Source organism: Conger conger, chromosome 6 (genome assembly GCF_963514075.1).
Source record: "Conger conger chromosome 6, fConCon1.1, whole genome shotgun sequence".
Lineage (NCBI taxonomy): Eukaryota > Metazoa > Chordata > Actinopteri > Anguilliformes > Congridae > Conger > Conger conger.
In genome coordinates this window covers 53,770,694-53,789,886 of record NC_083765.1, presented here as the reverse complement: position 1 = coordinate 53,789,886, position 19,193 = coordinate 53,770,694, and the positions used below count along the sequence as shown (strand labels likewise).

The 19,193-nt window shown below is 42.0% G+C and overlaps 1 protein-coding gene across 1 annotated transcript in view; it reads right to left on the bottom strand.

The window, feature by feature from the left end:
• Window positions 1-19,193, bottom strand: part of hcn4 (hyperpolarization activated cyclic nucleotide-gated potassium channel 4) — a 68,339-nt gene that overhangs the window by 28,751 nt on the left and 20,395 nt on the right. Inside the window, exons 2-3 of the mRNA XM_061246974.1 lie at window positions 11,848-12,271; window positions 1,410-1,571 (exon numbers count right to left, since the gene is read on the bottom strand). Coding sequence (XP_061102958.1) covers window positions 1,410-1,571; window positions 11,848-12,271 — 586 coding nt within the window. The remainder of the gene's footprint in view (window positions 1-1,409; window positions 1,572-11,847; window positions 12,272-19,193) is intronic.

Sequence of the window (19,193 nt, the reverse complement as noted above, 5' to 3'; positions counted from 1 at the left end):
CTAGTGTACTCTGTGGATAAATGGATTCCTATTTGGATTACTGTGGTAACTCACTCAATGAATCAATATCAACATTGTCATACAATGACACATTCAAATGCCTCACTGTATTTCATTTTCAAAAGAGTAAAATGTGAAAGACATAAGTAATATGTATCTATTGCATGATGTAAAATGGACGAACGATAGATCTTAACGATAGATCTTATTCTATTAACATAATAATTTAGATGATTAATTGACAAGAGAAATTGTGTACAATCACAGACAATGGTAATACTTGCTGATAATGGAACAGAAACCAGTTTCAATTTAACATTTCAGTTTAAGATGGACTGTTTCTGCAAAGGCTTTCCCTTCATCTATGTATATGGTTTGGTTCTCCATGGTGCATTAATCAAGTGTGATCTTGTCATAAACACACAGGTCCCAAAAACTGTGTTTTACAAAATCCATTCCCTTTTTTATTAATCATTTGTGTCTTCACAGGTGTAATCTGAATATGATGTGATTGTTTTTTGTTATTTTGGGACTGGAATATTCACAGGTCTTGGATTAATCCTCTTTGATGCCGTGAGCTTCACCACAAATCCCCATAATGAACAGTGATCTCTGGCTGTGGTAATTTCTAACATGCTGAGCCATGGTGCATGGCAGGCTCATTGAACTTCAGGATCTGATCTCTTAGGTCATGGACATTTTGTCTCAGTCCTCAAAACTAAATTGTGCTTGGTTTAGATCATGCAAAAATAATGTTGAGGGCTGTTTCATAATGTTCACATGTTCATATCAGATTATGTTTGTGCACACACAAGAACACGAAAGAGCACTGTGCGGTACTTCCCCTGGCAGATAAGCCTTTGCTTTGACCTGAAAGCATTGCCAATATTGTTGTCTGGGAAATTGCATTACACCCCTGAAAAGTCACCATCTCTCTGTACAGTATCTGAGTCATGCTTCAGAGCACACACTACAACCTAACAGACCATTACACAAAACAGTGAAATAAGTCAAACAAACTGTTATAAACCCAAAGGAGAAAGATGATCAGACACACGGGAGGAGGAAGATCAAATGTTGCCTCCCACACATTGCAGTTGTAATTTGAGTTTCTGCATTTGAACAATTCCCTTCATTTAACTAATGTTGGGACAGGACATATACACTTATCCACACTTTAAAAAGCACAAATATCAAAAAGAAAATGACAAAAGAAAAACAAGCCAAATAAAAATAAACATAAACAATATGAAACAAAAACGTTTCAAACACTATTATGAGCATCTGCAAATATTAACTTGCCATCCATTACTCAGCATATTGCCTCTTACTCGCACCACGCAATGGAAAACAGAGACGGAGAGCACATTGGAGGCGGAAGGATTGCTGCTATAGGAAAGCACACTCACCACCATCTTGTTTTTGGAAACCCAGCAGTCGGCAGGAAAGTCTTGCAGCATGGGCACCAGAAACTGCAGGCAGCCGTCCCAGTGACACAGCAGCAGCATCATGCCGATGAGGTTCACGATGCGCACCATCGCACTGGCCAGGTCGTAGGTCATGTGGAAGATCTGCGAGCGCCAGAGAGAACACAACAACGGTCAGCACAAGTTAACAAGTTATGAATATATGTTTGCTTTTGCCTGGGTGTTTCGAAGTGTCCCTGAGCAAGACACCTAAGCCCCAAATGCTCCTGACGAGCTGGTTGGTGCCTAGCATGGCAGCCAATCACTGTTGGTATGTGTGTGAGCGTGTGTATGAATGGGCGGATGAGAAGCATCAATTGTACAGCACTTAAAGGTGCTATATAAATGCCAACCATTTACCATTTACACTTAAATCGCCACAAATGTTTTTGGACGTCTAGTTGCCAAACGGCAGGGCAGGTAAAGCATGTTTTCAGTCACCTTTCCAAGACGCATCGTTTGCAAGCCGCCATAAAGTAATAATAACACAGCCTATCGTATAAGCGCTTTTCAGCAGCGAGTCTGTTTTCCGAAGGTGACCCCAGGGGTAGCGGTGTGGGAATAACGCGCTGCCAACGAAAAAGACGAAACAGCGGTGAATCACTCTAATGAACCACTTAGAAAAATGAATGATATTAAAAGATGGTAAGGACGACCACTTTCCCTGCAAAGCGCTGGCATACTTGGGGATGTTTGCTAATCCGCCGATAAATATGCTCTCGGGAAGCCCCAGGACTTCTAATGGCCTCTGCGATTTAAAGCCACTTAATCCCATCGAGGGTTACGGTGTACGCCGTTAACAAGGCTGCTCCTTATTAAAAGGCACTCAGTGCTATTTAAAACATGACGCTTAAGAGCTTACGGAAGAGAGAGACGCTCTCTTTAGCCTTTTTCCCGCTGGGCTCAGCAACGGACAGTCACGCTGGACAAATCTCCCACCGGCATCTTGTCCATCGGGTCCAGTATGGTCACTCCTGTGGCATAATGATTTTATACACCAGCACGGCTGCTATGCCTTTAGTATACTATACATAGTCGAGTCCTCTATAATGGTTGATGGCTTTTATAATTTTCTCAAGACTTTGTGACAAGGAACATGTTATGACTGCTAGACTGTTTTAGATCTTCTTTTTTCCCCAACCGGGACCGAGACATCAGTGAGTGCAGTCAGACAGCTCTGCTTTCCACTCAGATTAGGAGAAATGACTTAACACAACATCCCTCTAACATCATCTACCAAACCCGCTGCCCCCCAACAAACCATCTTCTACACACAACCCGTTATCTACTGTATATACAGTGAGGTCTGTAAATATTTGGACAGTGGTGCAATTTATGCTAACTTTGCTCTGTACTCCAGCACATTGGATTTGAAATAAATCAGTGAAAATGACGTTGAAGTGCAGAGTGTCACCTTTCATTTGATGTAATTTACATCCACACCAGGTGACCTATGTTGGCATTACATCCATTTTTATACATGGTCCATTTTAGAGGACCAAAAATAATTGGACAGTTACCTTCTCAGCTGTTTCTGATTAGCCAGGTGAGCTCAATCACTTCCTTAGTGCATTTTTAAGGAAGGAGGTAAAATAGAGGACAATTACTTGCATTTCCAGGATTGCTATGCCTACAAGCAGGAGGAGCATAATGAGTATCCTCCAGTCCCTGAAGACACTTACTATGCATTCTGAATGGAAGGAATAAAATAACCAGTTTTAATGCCAGCAGTGTTTCAATTAAGGCTAAACTATTGGTACAAATATGGTTTGGCTCTCCATGGTGCATTATAGTGACATTTATATTAATAATAAAGTAAATCAAGAAACTGCTGATCAGGACACGAGGAAGATGCTTGCATGCTCACAGAAATTAATTGTTAAATTGTTTTTTCCACTGGCAAGTTTATGGAACACCAAATTCTGTAATAATAATAATAACAATAACAATCATAATAATAATAGAATAGAGTTAAATAAAATAATAATAATAATAATATTAAAAGATTGCATTTACGTAGTGCTTTTCATCTCATGATGTTAGAGCACTTTACAGTGACGTGGAGAAACTCCAGTCCTGGAGAATCCCACCCGTACAAATGTAAACCTGTGCTACGGTCTCTGCATGCCAGGAAGGGCTCCCTCGCTGCGTATGCACAAAGACACATGCTCTGCATGGGAGAATGGGGTCTGTTGTGACACGGGGTCGATTGTTACACAATGTTTTCTGAGCACGAATTTGACACCAAACTGGTCCCTTAAAAAAGAGGACGTGTATGGGGTGGAGGGTGATTTACAGCATGTTTACTAGCTTGTTTCTGATCGGGCAAAAAACATTGGCTAGCAATGAACACCATGTCAACAGACCTCAATCTCCCCTACAGCGGGTAGCGCATTAGGCATGATGGAGAGCTGGTCTTTCTCAGCCAACTGACAGCCGCACACTGTAAACCCCAACTGTTATCTACGTAAATGACAAATACTGACGGATGAGGTCAATGAGATTGTCCTCTGAGTCGCCTTAAGGGTGAGGCTGTTGAACATGCTGATTTCATTACTGCAGCAGAGGGTGGCTGCCAGGCATTATATTTGCTGCCTTTACATTTAAAACAACTGCAACATTTAAGTTAATATGATGCTAAAATTATCATTTAATAAATCTGGTTACTGCCATGTGTGACCACAACAGTGCTACCTTACTGCACTGCATCAATGTAAAAACAGTGATCACTGGTAGGATGTTTAACTGGGTTGCATTTCAAGCATCAAGCAATGCAACCAATGCTGGGGTAGACTGTAGCCTACTGGCAAATTCCGCATTTATTAAACACGTGTCGACACAGCTTTTTTTATATCGGCTATGTATGCGCCACATAAGTACTGGAATAAAAACAAATGGTGTAAAATGTGATGCGGCATTGTAGATGCTGTACACACAGTGCAGAGTAAAATGGGGGTAAACGGGTCAGGGTCGGGGAAGACTAAAGCCTGGGAAGATATTGCTGCTGTTTTAAACTCTGGCTCGAGTTCCACAAGCTATAGAACAGGTAAAACAAAAATGGTTTGACATTAAACTGGAGGCAAAGTTGCCATCTGGAATTACCCAGGAGGGCGACAGCGATATGTTTTTATTGTTCTGTGCCAGTCCCCAAGAAGCTGAGGATGGAAAGCACCTGAATATGTTCTGGAATTGTACAGGAACAGCATGTGGAGCTTATGAGTTCTGGATCCAGTGTGTTGCAGAAACTCAGAAGGATGTGTCTGGGCAGTCAGAACCATTTTTATACGGTCTATGGTCAGAACCGACTCGTGAGCCTCAGCAAAGAAATCTTTGAAAATGCGCTCTCTCTGAAGTAGACTACGCCATGCACCAAATCCTCTAATAAAGCAATCAATGTGATATAAAGAGAGGTCAGCCATCGCAAAAAAAGATCTAAGCTATGACTTGTATGCCCAATTCATAGCAAACTTTGATTTGTGTTTTATGGAATTAAGAATTAATTCATCAGGATTACCCAAATTAAACATCACCCATTTTACTGTTGAATCCAGTTGTGTTTTTATATGACGTGAATAATACTTATTAAAATTATTTTGCCACGCTAAATCAAAATAAAATATGAATAAATGGAATAAAAACAAGCTTTGCATCCATGTGCTTTCATTTCCGCACACAATGCGAATAGCTGAGAGCACTTGTGAGGGCACTGGTGAAGTCCGTTCGGATCCTCCTGACAGGGTGACACTGAAACTGACAGACGGGGTGCTTTGAGTCTCTCAGAAACTGCTCAACTCCTGGGATTTTCATGCACCACAGAGTTTGCAGAGAATGGTGTGAAAACCAAAAAAACATCCAGTGAGCAGCAGTTCTGAAAAGCATTGTTAATGAGAGAGGTCAGAGGAGAAGGGCCAGACAGGTCAAAGCTGACAGGAAGATGACAGTAACGCAAATAACCCCACATTACAACAGTGGTACGCAGAAGAGCATCTCTGGACACACAATGCGTCAAACTTAAGTGGATAGGCTATAGCAGCATAAGACCAATAAGTCTAACAAATACCTAATAAAGTGCTCACTGAGTGTATGTGACTTAAGTAAATAGCATAGGTTACCCACTCTCATCTTATGTGAGATTATATTTATAGTTCACATGTGCATGCTTTACATGTTTGGTGTTTAGATGTTCTTTTTGGACTTGGGTTTTCACACTAGTTATTTTTTATTAGTGTTATACACCAAATGTCCTGCCCTAATACAGCAAAAGTGAGCCTCTTTAAGCAACCTTGCCTTTCTCTGGCCAGGTTAACGGTTAAAGCCTCTCAGTACCACTGGATAATATGGAAAAGTCACTGTTCTAATAAAACACAGAATATACATATATATATATATATATATATATATATATATATATATATATATATATATATATATATAGAATGGTGCTGGAATACTCTTTGAGAAGACATGCTGTGAGCATGAATATCTCAAAGGCGTATTTACGGTCTTGAAGAGCTGTCTCTGATGCTGGCAAGCTTTACTATGCTTTCAAAAATACCCCATTAAACCTTTTCTTCCTCATTTTCTCCAAAAGAGCAGTGCTTGGCTTATGCAGTTGGCCGCAAAATAAAGACCTATTATTTTATCTGTATTTTTTATGTATGTCATTTTGAAGATTTATATAATGAACATGAAGGCACTCTAGTCCTGGCCCCAAGGCTGCTAGCCTAGCCGCTGATTTGCCAATGAGCGCCGGGATTCTGGATTTGTAGCATGTTTCTGCTCCAGGCCAGCATTCATCCAGCTGGGACACAAAGGCCATAAATCTTAACAATCCCAGGTGTCAATATTAAATAAAGATGGACTCGTCTGCTCAGCTCAATAAACAAACACAGGTGTTTTTTCTCCATAGCTTTTGACTCAAGAGATCAAAACCAGGAGTAAAATTGTCTGCCGCAACAAAAACAATTCTTCATCTGATGCTCCTCCTGAAGTAGTGAAACACTATTTACATATTTCCACATATTAAATATTGGATATAAAGGATTGACATGATACGGCTTTGGTGGGGGGAGGGGGTGGCTGCTCAAAGAAGAAATGCTTTAAGATGTGTATGCCTACCTCGAATGCTTTGTGGGAAGGTAGGCATTGTACGTATCTGGAAGATTAGCAATTAGCGAATTCACTTGAGCTAATTAAAATTCTATTCTCTTCCATTCTATTCTGTTAATTCGATTCAAGTTACTCTTTTGTCTGTCGAATGAGACGAGCTGAATGAGAAGGATATCCTCAACCAGTGTTTTATTTTTCTCAAAGTACAACGCGAGAGTGAGTGAAACCCGGCTGTCATAGGCTGGAGATGGCCAGGCAGCCAAACCGCAACGATAGATACGCGCAGACCACTTAAAATGTCATTATCTCTGCCAACGTTATCCCTGCTCCGAGCCCTGGAATGTGGTCTGCGCTACTTTAGATGAACATTGTCTGTCGTAAAAGTATGCTGGCCTATCTTGAATGGCCGGGATAAGGCATATAAAAAGTTTGCCCTCATTAACTAGGCATTTTGTTTTTAGAACGGCTGAGCTGACTTTGGCTGTATTAGCAGCAGGGTTACGGGGGAGCGGACAGATTCCAGCAGAGGAAAATGACTCCTCACGTCGCAGGAAGAGGGGGTCACATCTCGCCGCGAGGGCACAGACTGGAGAATCTGCAGCACAGCGCCACGCTTTCACGTATCGCGCACACAAAATGGCAGCAGGCTTTTTGACAAGGGCTCCAGGGGAGGATCCTTAATACTGACGGGCAGGAGGTGTCTAGTGGGTGCGGAGGTGCGACTCCACTACCGGGCCCATTAAAAGGGAGCCGGAATGGCGGCCTCCAGGGCGTATCTGACAATTGCACCAGGGCTCCTGCCATGCAACTTCGGGATGGAGCGACATTCTGTTTCCACACCTCGAGGTTGAGACAAGAAATTACAACACTTCATAGCTTGGCATTAAATGGGCGACATTGGCTGTCTATACGTCTTCGCCATCCCACGCCTACTTGTTTTGCTTCTGTCCCCGGTCTTAGGGGCGACATTAGCTCAGGTGGTAAGAGCAGTCGTCTGGCAGTCGGAGGGTTGCCCGTTCCATCCCGCCCTGGGTGTGTTGAAGTGTCCCTGAGAAAGACACCTAACCCCCAATTGCTGTTGGTGTGTGAGTGTGTGTGAATGGGTGAATGAGAAGCATCAAATGCAGACATTTACATGCTCTCTACCAGTGTGCATATTCCCTAGCAGTCCTGGGGAGAGGATCACAGAAACAGCCCGTGGAAATTGACTGCAAGTGGGATGAAATATACAGAGCCTCACCTGTGACCCTGTTAGCTAAGGTGCATAAACGTGAGGCCCTCTTGCACATGAGTTCTCTTGCAGTGAAAAAACACAAGCGTCCAAAGTCACACACACACACATACACATATATACACACACACTTTCATACAAAATGTGAATGCCATTGATCAAAGTCAAAAAAAGAAGAAGCTCTTCTTCTGGGAATTTTTCTTTGAGGCAATCTCTATAATCTCACAATGATGAGTCAAAGGTTCTGTAAAGCCTTTTGGTTCTGCCTTTCTAAGAAAAAGCACTATCTGCCCACGGGATATAAAAGTGAAAAACAACCAGGAACATGCGTCAGGATAGTCTGTACTTGTCCGCAAATTGTTCATTCCAGCAGGTTTTTTAAGAGCGAAAGGACAAATGACACTTTTTAAACCCAAGACGTTTTCTTTTATTTTTATTATTATATTTAAAACACCAAATGGCGAATGATTTATCGAACTGAAATGCTTCTGAATCGAGTTCCCTTCATAATTTGCTCTTGAATGTAATCGAGTCAGCTATTTAATAGAGTTAGAATGGTTTCTTTCTATTCACAGGGCATCAGTTAAAGCCCGAGCATTAATAATTAAACAATAATCGAGGAGGCATTTAAATTAAGTTCGTTTTAATCTACAGTGCTCAGTGTATTTGAAATGATTGAATTTGTTTGAATACAAGACAGCTCTATTTTTAAGACAAACATCCAGTATGTGGCAGTTCTGTGGGCAAAAAACCCCAAAAAAACATCAAACCTCAAAGTGGATGGGCGACAGCAGCAGAAGTAAAGAAAATCTAGCCTAATAACTAATAATAATAATAATAATAATAATAGAGTGGGATCAGTAATTATTGGCACCCCTGACTCGCAATGCAGAGAAAATACTTCAAAAAATAAACAATAGGATTACTGAAATAAACTCAAAATATTGAACATTTTGGACTTTATCAATACTGTTTAAATGGAACCAACCACATCAAACATTCATTTAATAATAATTAAAAAAGCAAATTATTGGCCATAATTATTGGCACCTCTGGGTTAATACTTGGTGCCTCCACCTCTTTCAAGAATAACAGCATGTAGTCTCTCTGCAATGCTTGATGAGGGTAAGGAACACGTTTGGAGGGATTTTGGACCATTCCTCTATGCAGATCCTTGCAAGATCCTTCACATTCTTAAGCCTCAACAACCATCTTCAGGTCAGCCCCCAGGTTTTCTATTAATATCACTCCGCGTTTGTAGATCACTATTATCTACTTTGTAACCGAAATGAACATAACTTAACGTTATCATCATCTTGCCACAAGTAGCCTACCAAAGTAAAACAAAATTTGCGATTTTAAAGTGTCTTTAACCTTCTTGGGGATTTGGAAAGGAATAGGACCAAAATAAATAAAAAATACAACAAGGGCAACATCCTTGGATCAAAATAGCAGCAAGACCACGAAACCCCAGCGAAGCAAATGATGACTCATAATGACACTATGAGTTATTTCAATAGGTGCACATTATCTGGCAGTGTCCACATAAACATCTACAACAAAGACAAATGATTTGTGTGTAAGTCTCATCAGGTGTAATGTAGCAAGCTAGCTAGTTAACGTTAATGCAGTGGGGATACATTATTGCAATAGCATTGCTTAGCTAACGTTTGTGCAGTGGGGATACATTATTGCTATTAGCTAACGTTTGTACCGTTGCTTAGCAACCAATAAACTACTGTTCAGTGGATGAATACATTTATCAGAAAACACAGTTCCATTAAAAATACATGAATCTAAAGTTTGTCTTGTCTTTCTTTTGTGAAATTTTGAAAGATGAATGTGGTAACCGTTATATAAAAGTGTTATGGAACTTTCCTTCCCATCGTGCCTAACCACCCTGCTAGCTGTGCCAATATTCACGATATACCACGGGTTCTTGTTCCATAATGCTTAAATAAAGTCCAGTATTATTCACATGTTCAAAATTTTGAGTTTATCTCAGTAATCATATTGAAAATCTTTTTTGTACATTGCCAGACAGTTATGAGTGCCATGCTGGTAGGTTGCTGGGGTGGAACATTAGACAAAGTTCACTCCTGATACGCTGCTAGTCTTAGCACGAAGGCAGGCCTGGCTTTTTCCAGGGCCAAGGAATCTGTTCAGGATCACTGAGGATGCTGTTGGGCCGAAGTGACAGAGACTATCAGTGTGTTTGGAAATGTAGTGAATCCTGTAGCACAGGGCAGTGCCAGAAGGTGCTTGACAGATTAATAAAACTCGCCCACAGTATAGGGAGGAGATGAGGAAAATTGTAAGTATATTTTATGATAGAAGGCATAGAGAAGCATTGTTGCAATATGAACCCTCATATTATTTTTGGGGTCAATTTGACCCCATTCAGTGTTTGATCAGTTCATCTTTTTTCATCTTGATACTGTATGATTTATTTTTTATTTTTTATTTTTGTGGGATTAATTAGTAAAAATGCAATAAACATAATGCTTTGTTTCTTGTGTTGTATGGGCTTATTTTGACCCTCAGTAACTGTATGAAATGTTGGAAAATATACAAGCATTTTTATTTTTATCTCAGATTTCTTTATGGATGATTCTGGTGGCACTCGCATACAGGTGCCAAACTTTCACTTCCTGTACCTCAGGCTCTAAAATGAGTTGTTTTCTCAATGCTTTTTCATATTTATGGATAAAAGGCTAGTAGGCTTAAATTTGACCACAAACATAAAAGTGGTCATTAACTCTTAACATAATAGGAGGGTTAAAAGCAAAAATATTATTAGGCCTGAGCCCTTGAATGAATAAACATGAGCTTGTTTTTCCTTGCCCCTGTTGCCCTAGGCGTACTCTTGGGGACCGCTTTCTCTGTAAAGCTGCTTTGTGACAAAGCCCCTTTGTTAAAGGCATTATACAAAAAAATTGATTGAAATTGATTCATAGAAAGACTTTCTAAACCCACTAAACCAAATTTATTATGGGGCAGGAGAATATCATTTTGTCAGCTCTCGATTCATTTAGTTTCCTAAATGAACTAAATGACCTGCTCCATAAACAAAAAGTTAATTGCCAGCCTGTGTGAAAAAACTCTGCACTGCTATTTATCTAATTATCTGTCATTTTCCCAAACACATTGTCATGCCCAAATTAGCACACTGAAAATATAAAATGGAAGTGTGAGAGTCCTGCCCGGGAGAGCAAATATATAACTTGCACTGGATTACCAAAGGAATGTGGAAGTAAATGCATGAAAATTGTTATTGTTATCGGAATTATAGTTTGTCTTGTGATCTCAGCCCCTTTTTAAGTGGTAACGCAGCTGATTATACTGGTAAAGAGATCGGAAATAGATTTCAAGTCCATATCTGTGTCCAATGAAATGGCCGCTATACGGAATGAAGGCCTTCTCATGTTTTAATATCTTCCCCACCCATGGCCACTACAAACAGAGCTGAGTTTGACTGGTGCACTTAAAGTGGACTGAGCTGTGAGAGGAGACCCACAACCTCACACTCATAGGGCCAATTCCCCATGAAAGCTCTCAGGAATAAATTCACTAAATAATTCATTTAAAAAAGGAAAACTATACTATTTTCAAGTCACCAGCTTGTGGGTCTCAGGCTTTGTGAGCATGAGACCTCCAGCAGAGAGTTCAGTTCTCTCTTGCCATATGAACCCTGTTGAAAAAAAACAGCTCAAACTAGACTGGGCTATTATTCATGACTTTGTAGTTCTTAATTCTGTGGCAACTCTTGGATTCACTGGTGGGAAGGTAGGGTGAGTTGGGCGGGGTGTTTTTAATTTCCTGCTGAGATGCTGTCAAGATGGCGAGTTGAGCTTGCCCAATTGGTCCATAATTCAGCACATATTTTTGTGTGTGAGGACCTCCTATTTTGTAGTTTTCCAACTACTCGATCCACACAGCATGTGGGCAAGCAACGGTCAACTGCAACTGCGAGGTCATTAGGCCTCCTCCTGATTGGGTACGGATACAGTAAGTAAGCATACAATGCGCCGTGCCGCCTACCTCCTCCCATTGGTGGATGTAGCGGATGAGCCGGGAGAGGCGGAGCAGACGGAGAAGGCTGAGGATTTTGGTGAAGCGGACGATCCGGAGCGCGCGGGCCGTCTTGTAGAAGTCCGAGTCGATGCGCGTCTCCACGATGAGGAAGATGTAGTCGACGGGAATGGAGGAGACAAAGTCCACCACGAACCAGCTGCGCAGGTACTTGATCTTGATCTGCTGGGGGTCCAGGATGATCTCGGTGTTGTCCTCCTTCACGATGCCCGTGCGGAAGTTGAGCACCAGGTCGATGAGGAAGAAGGTGTCCGACACCACGTTGAAGACGATCCAGGGCGGCGTGTGCTCGTCCTTAAAGAAAGTGATGCCCACGGGGATGATGATCAAGTTGCCCACCATCAGCAGTAGCATGGTCAGGTCCCAGTAGAATCTGCATGCACAAAGGCATCATGGGAAGGGAAAGAGGCAAAAGAAGGTCAAAGAGGAAGGAAAACAATTTCAGATTTAGTACATACATACATACATACATTATCCTAACCCGCTTATCCAGGGTCGCAGGGGGCTGGAGCCTATCCCAGCATACATTGGGCAAAAGGCAGGAATACACCCTGGACAGGTCGCCAGTCCATCGCAGGGCGCACACACACCATTCACTCACACACTCATACCTACGGGCAATTTAGACTCTCAAATCGGCCTAACCTGCATGTCTTTGGACTGTGGGAGGAAACTGGAGTACCCGGAGGAAACCCACACGAACACGGGGAGAACATGCAAGCTCCGCACAGAGAGGCCCCGGCCGACGGGGATTCGAACCCAGGACCTCCTTGCTGTGAGGCAGCAGTGCTACCCACTGCACCATCCGTGCCACCCAGTACAGAATATAAAAATAAAATAAAGAGTGTACCCCATAGGATACAGCTCTACTTCCCCCTCCTCATTTAACGGCAATCAAATAGGTGTCCCGCACATCAGAAATTTGGCCGTTTCACTCGCGTACACATCATATTGCAGAAGCTAGTGCTGCTCTAACTTTTGTTTCGGCTTTAAAGAAACTGCTCTCTATCAATACTATATTGAGGTTCTGTTTGACTGAAAAAAATCTAATTTACCTTTTTATATTTACAGCTGCAAATCATCCCTCAACTATTCAATTTTCAGGATAATACCACTTTTAGGATGATTTCTCATTTATCAATATATAAGGCGTCTTTTGAACACCTTATATCTTTGGAATCATTTTTCTCAGTGCATAGTCATCCTATCCTCATGAAACTTTGTAGACCTTTACTCCATTTCCAGGGGAGTGTATTGAGCCAATTCTTCTTTTGTTATAAGCTTCAGGAGTGGGTACAGTGTCCCAAATCTCATTGTTAGATCCTGAAATTTCATCATTTTTCTTCATGAGAAATACAAAATGTCTAGAAAAATGAAAATTGGGTACTGGTGATAAAAAAAAGGCTCAAAACAATCTACAAACATACTTTTTTTTGAATCTGAAATAATTATAATGATTTGTTCAGATTATAGACTGCCATCTTGAATGAACTTCATTACGTTCGGTGGAACATAACCTTAATACTCACAGTGCACAACTGTGGCTGAGGTAATGCTACAACATATTCTGACATATAACTCATACTAAGTGTCATTACTCAACATCATGTTTTCCACACCCTTTGCACAGTCCTATAGAAAGCAACATGCAGACCCTATTTTAGCAGTCAAGACACAACTGTGAAACTGTAGGGATGACGCGCGGCTCTGGAAAATTAAGTCATGTCCGACTCAATTTCGGTAATTTTGTGACGGTTGGTTTAAGAGGAATAAATCGTGGTGGAGATTTGGTTTCATTATAGCCAATCAGATTGGCCATTTTCATTCCCTTCAATACCACTGAGTCAAGGTCGGAAAGCTAGTATTTTCGTCATGTCTGATTCACTTGTCAGGGAAATGCAAATTTGCCAGATGCCCATTTGTATTTCTTTAAAAATGCCATACCTTGTACAATCAGTCTCTCTCTGTCTCTCAATCCATCCATCAGTCATGTATGGTTATGCCCCATATGTAGAACTTTTACACTGCACTGGCAAGATAGCATGATACACCAGTGTTCAAATTAAAAGGTGGTCTCATGGGTTAAAATGCATTAGACACTGAACTTGCCCTGTGTCCTTTTTTATTGGCACATGGGTTTATTGCAGACCACAGAGGTTCCCACTTGCCAAAAATATTCAGTTCACACAAGGAGTGGGACCGTTTATTTGAGTAAGCAAGTACTCACCAGCAGACTCTTAACCCCTTCCACTCTGCCCCCTTGTGGTTGAGTCATTGACATGTCAAATTATTGTTGCATTCATATTTATATCATACAAAGAACTGTGATGTAATAAAACCGCAAAACGCCGATGCCAGAATGTTGAAAAGACTATCCACTAGCGAGTTTCAATTCTTATCAGGTTCTTATTTGTAATGCAGGGCAATACAACAACAGGCATGTTGCCATGGCAACCCTGACCTGGTCACAGATTTAGACAATAAAGGGCATATTCTAACAATCCTTCATACCATTTCTCTATGTCAAATGTTTCCAATATTAGAACAAAAATATTCAATTCAGAAGTTGCATGAATAAACACATTGTTTTTTCTATGTCTGGCCGACATATTTCCAGTTTGGTAGAAATACAGTTTCTTTTGCTAATTATAATCTGTAATCTGTATAATCGTAATCTGTTCTCATGTTTTTGCCAGGACTATACCTTAGCAAATGCCGTGTTGAACTGCTATTTATTGTTGAGTAAATGCATTTCAGTATCAAACAAATGTAAAACATGGCACACTTCTTATATAGGGTTTCCTACCCTTTCCAACATGGTATAATGTTCAGGCAACGGAAAGTTTAGGAATATACGAACACAGCTATGCAAATGATTGTACTGGAAAACGTGGGGCTCTGGTGGACCTAATTTTGAAATAAAGTTATATTTTAAACGTGATGCAGATTTGTTAGAAAGCTTCAGGTTGAGTAATAATTTTTGGACAGGTTTTTGAACACTTTGGAGAGCTTTATAAAAAATATTCCATATATATAAATATTTCATATAAGTGAATAAAACAACTGTAAAGGTTAGTTGTCTTTATATTTTATATCAAAAAATCTGTTTTAATAGAAAGATAAGCTTTTCTTATCATTCATGTGTCTGGATATGCAGATGTTTGGAGAGATTTGGGGACACTTCAGGACATTTTTGGAAAACTCATGTGGAATTTGAATGCTTGTTGCTTGATATCTTTAACCCCCCCGCCCCCCCCAACCAACAACCGCTGCAACCAGCCCCATCATAAGGACTCCAGTAATCAAAGACCAAATCAGCTTCTAATTGTTCAGAGAGAATAATAAAATGTCCTTAATGACTGAGCACATTTTAACGACTACTGCTCGACCGCTATTCGTACACAACTATTCTTAGTGTCTCCTGTTTGGGTTTTAAACACTGCTCCAACAGTTTTGTAATGAAGCACAGATTGATTCTGTTGCATGAAGGGTGATCTATCCTTGGGGCACCAGATTGTGTGAGGACTGGCTTCCAGCATTTTCAACCTGCCCTCGCAGTACAGATGCATTATTCAAGTTTAGCTCCTCCATGAAAATCCATCACACAGCAGAACCAATCTAAAGCTAAGCCAAAATAAATGAAAACGCTCTAGTTATCCTGTTTATGTTTGCAATGAGGGCAAGAAATGATATGAAAAATCTTGTGCCGGCAAAAACTTTTTTTAAAGAGCAGACACATTGGGCTCCACATAACAATTGTGAATAAGCAGTAAGAGCATACGCATGGATTATTTTCAAATTACACACATGCACATAGTCCAGGCAGAGAGAGAGAGAGAGAGAGAGAGAGAGAGAGAGAGAGAGAGAGAGAGAGAGAGAGAGATAGAAGAACCAGCGTAATTGGAATTCTTCAAAGTGAAATGGTATCCACAACTTCAAAGGAAGGTTCTGTCAAGCAGGGTTATATACAATGTGATCTTCTTGACAGCAGGTTTGTTCTTTCTGTGTTTTTAAACCCAAGATAATAAGGAAAATTCCAAAGAAAATCATGTATATGACTAATGATGTTTGTTTTCTGGTGTTTTTCCAAGTCCATTGCTAAAGCTAACATCTGTTGGGTGCCGCAATCCTTCCCACGCAAACAAACAGAACTGGATAATGATGAGCAAAAGCCAGTGAGAAACCATTCCAAAACAAAGCCAGTCTGTTTCTTATAGAAATGACAATGGCACGTATTTGAGTTGCAGTATCGTATAGAAATGACATTGGTCCTTGTTTGAGTTTCTGCATCTTATAAAAATGGCAATGGAACTTCTTTGAGTTCCTGTATCTTATAGAAATGACAATGGCACTTGTTTGAGTTCCTGTATCTTAAAGAAATGACAATGCCACTTAACTTGGGTTTCTGTCAGTTCTTCTTTCTGTGTGGGTTTCCTTTGCTTTTGTGTACATAAACTGGGTCAAACCTCAGAAGGTATGAAAAATCTCTTCTCTCTGGCAGGGGAAAAGTAAGGGGAAAAAACGGTAGTATTTGTTTGCTTTTTCCTTTTCCTTGTGGAGTTTGATGAATGAAAAGGGTTAGAGACACTCCTGTCAGAATTCCCCAAGGAGGCAAAACGGGAGAGACGACAACACACCTGTCTGAGGCCCACTGTGTGTTCAGAGACACAAACGGCACAACAAGTCTATTCAAATTCAGAGCAATATCTGTGTGTGTGTGTGTGTAAACAGCAGTCACACACCCCGACGCTAGAGCCTCATGTGATATGCAACGAGTTCATGCATGTGCACCCGTTTGCCTCTGCGTTCTCCGCATAGCCTCTTAATGGAAGTCTGTTCATCTCGACACAGCAGAGATCCATTTTCAGTATTTTATTATGCATTGGGAGCCTGACATGGAGAAAAGAAACACGGTTCTATAAATACACAGGAAGGGCAGATGAACCATGGAAGCAGAACCCAAGATTCCCCCATGACCATGCATGCACCCCCGCCCCCAAAGAAAATGAACCTCAGTGTATTCATGAAATGGCATCTGCTTTCTTTTTTTTTTTTGTTCACGGGGGGGTTGAAAAAAAAAGTATGACATCACTTCTGTTGTCATACCTCAGAACGTTTCTGTCCCTCCAGAACATGAGACGAAGGGAATGCTCACCCCCCCCCCCCACACCCACCCACCCACGCATCACCTGCATCTCCACCCCACCCCCCTCCACACCCGTTTAACCAGCAGCAGTAGCGACTGCTCACTTCTGAAAACAGGAGTCCTTGACATTTTCCTTCCCGCGCACCCAAGGACAGAGCGCAAGCCCAGGCTCCCGTGCGGCGGCGAGCAGGGATATCAGCCGAACGCCTTCACCCTCAAAGGGCCTTCAGCGGCAAGATAAGCCTCTCAGGTCTGCGGCGCTTCGCCTTTGGTAAGCCGTCCTACAGGTACCACTTATTACAACCGCAAGCCCTATGAAGCAGCAAACGTATGCAGAGGTAAAAACCCCTCTTTCTGAGCTCCATGTCTGATGGTTGTCACTGTGGTGAATCTATGACTACGGTGGAATGTCATTACTCCCTGTGAAAAAAGATTACTGTGGAATGTCACCCATCCATTTTTTTCTTTCTATTTTAACTGACTGATGACACCACTTGGGTGTAATACCTTAAAAGAGAGGCCTGGATGTAGCGTGTTCCGGCTGTCTCACAAACTGAAGGAGGACAACCCTGTACACCAGGAAGAAAAGCACCAGGGCTTACTGAATAAATTAAAGCTATTTCTGAATATGAAAAGAAATTCCCTTCTTGCGTGGCTTTGATCCTGTTTTTTGTTGTCGTTGTTGCGGTTTGTTTCAGTTACATGGGAGGGGGTGGGGCTGGGGATACGGATAGAGCAATTTTCCAAAGTGCTGTTCCGCCCACGGGCTCCGGAAGCCGTCCTGCACGATGGGCGAAGGCCAGAGACACGGGTGCCTGCCTGGATAAATCGTCCGCCTGCCCAGCCCGTCACGGAGGTGTTGCGTACGCACTGTGGGGGACACCGAGCAGTTAGATGGGATCTGCACTGACTTCCATCAGAACTGACAACCTAAAGCCAAACCCAACTCGGCGGGCAGGCAGGGAGGTGGGGGTTGGGCTAAATGTAGCCGCACAAGCTTCAGGGAAAACCCTGAAAGCCTGTCTCCAAAGCAGGTTAAACGAGCCCCAGGAAATATACAGGCCTCAGCCTGAAGGGTATTGCTTGAGTCAATCGCCTGCAAACAGGAAGTAGCAATAATTGCTGCCTTTGAGCTCAATACACGTCGACCCTATAGGGGTCAGTTCCCACAGCGTGCGGGGGATTCCACCTGGCAGCCTGGTAACTGGGAGGCATGTGGAGAGGGGTTAAGCCCACTTTTGTTGATATCGGCTCAAATAAACTGCCGCAACAGCACCGGCTTTGCCGAGCGCAACCAGCGGGCCCTGCCGCAAGTGCTTTGCCGGCTGCTGTCGGTGCCTTCCTGTAGGCGGCTATATTTAGGAGAAACATGGCTGCCATTTTATCATTCCCAAACACCGTCGCCAGAGAAGATTTTATGAGGGGGGAAAAGTAAATCTCTTTAACCTCAGGGCGAGAGGAAAGAGATGGATTTGCAGAACACAGACACAGTCGGGGGTTTACAGAAACAAAATCGATGGGAGAAAGTAAACTGTTCTTAATGTCACGAATAAATGAAAAAAGCTCCGTTAATGAGATCGCCACCAGGAAATTGTTATTTTGTATTTCATCTACCTATAAAACTCTGCTGAGGAAAGTTCCTGCCAGGGTAAGCTCCAAGGATTACTCAGGAAGGCATCTTTTCCCCGTGTGGACCGAGTCCACATCTACGAGTCCAGGGATTACAAGCATCCTGCATCTGCTTTTAGCCCTCCAGCAGTTGCTGGCTTTAGTAACAGAAGCATTTGCCAAGAACCTCCTGTACCATCTTTCTTCATACCCTCCGTTGGACACCACCATTGGTCTACAGAGGGGCTCTGAGATGAATGTCCATTCAAATGCTTCCTTCATGGAGGTTAACCAGTTTTTTGTGAACGTGCATTCCGAGAAGAATCATTTGGGTGAAAAATAAAAGGAAAAAAGACAACAGATGACCCCAGTGTCTACGACCAGGAAGTTGGGGAATGCCCCTAAATTCCCTGTCTGCTCTGATTAGAAGGAGACCTCTGCAATAGCAGCATTGGAGTCTGCGAACATAGAGAGCACAGCGATAGAACCCCCCCCCCCCAACCCGCCCCCTGTCACAGCAAATGCCTTGATAGCCTTTCTC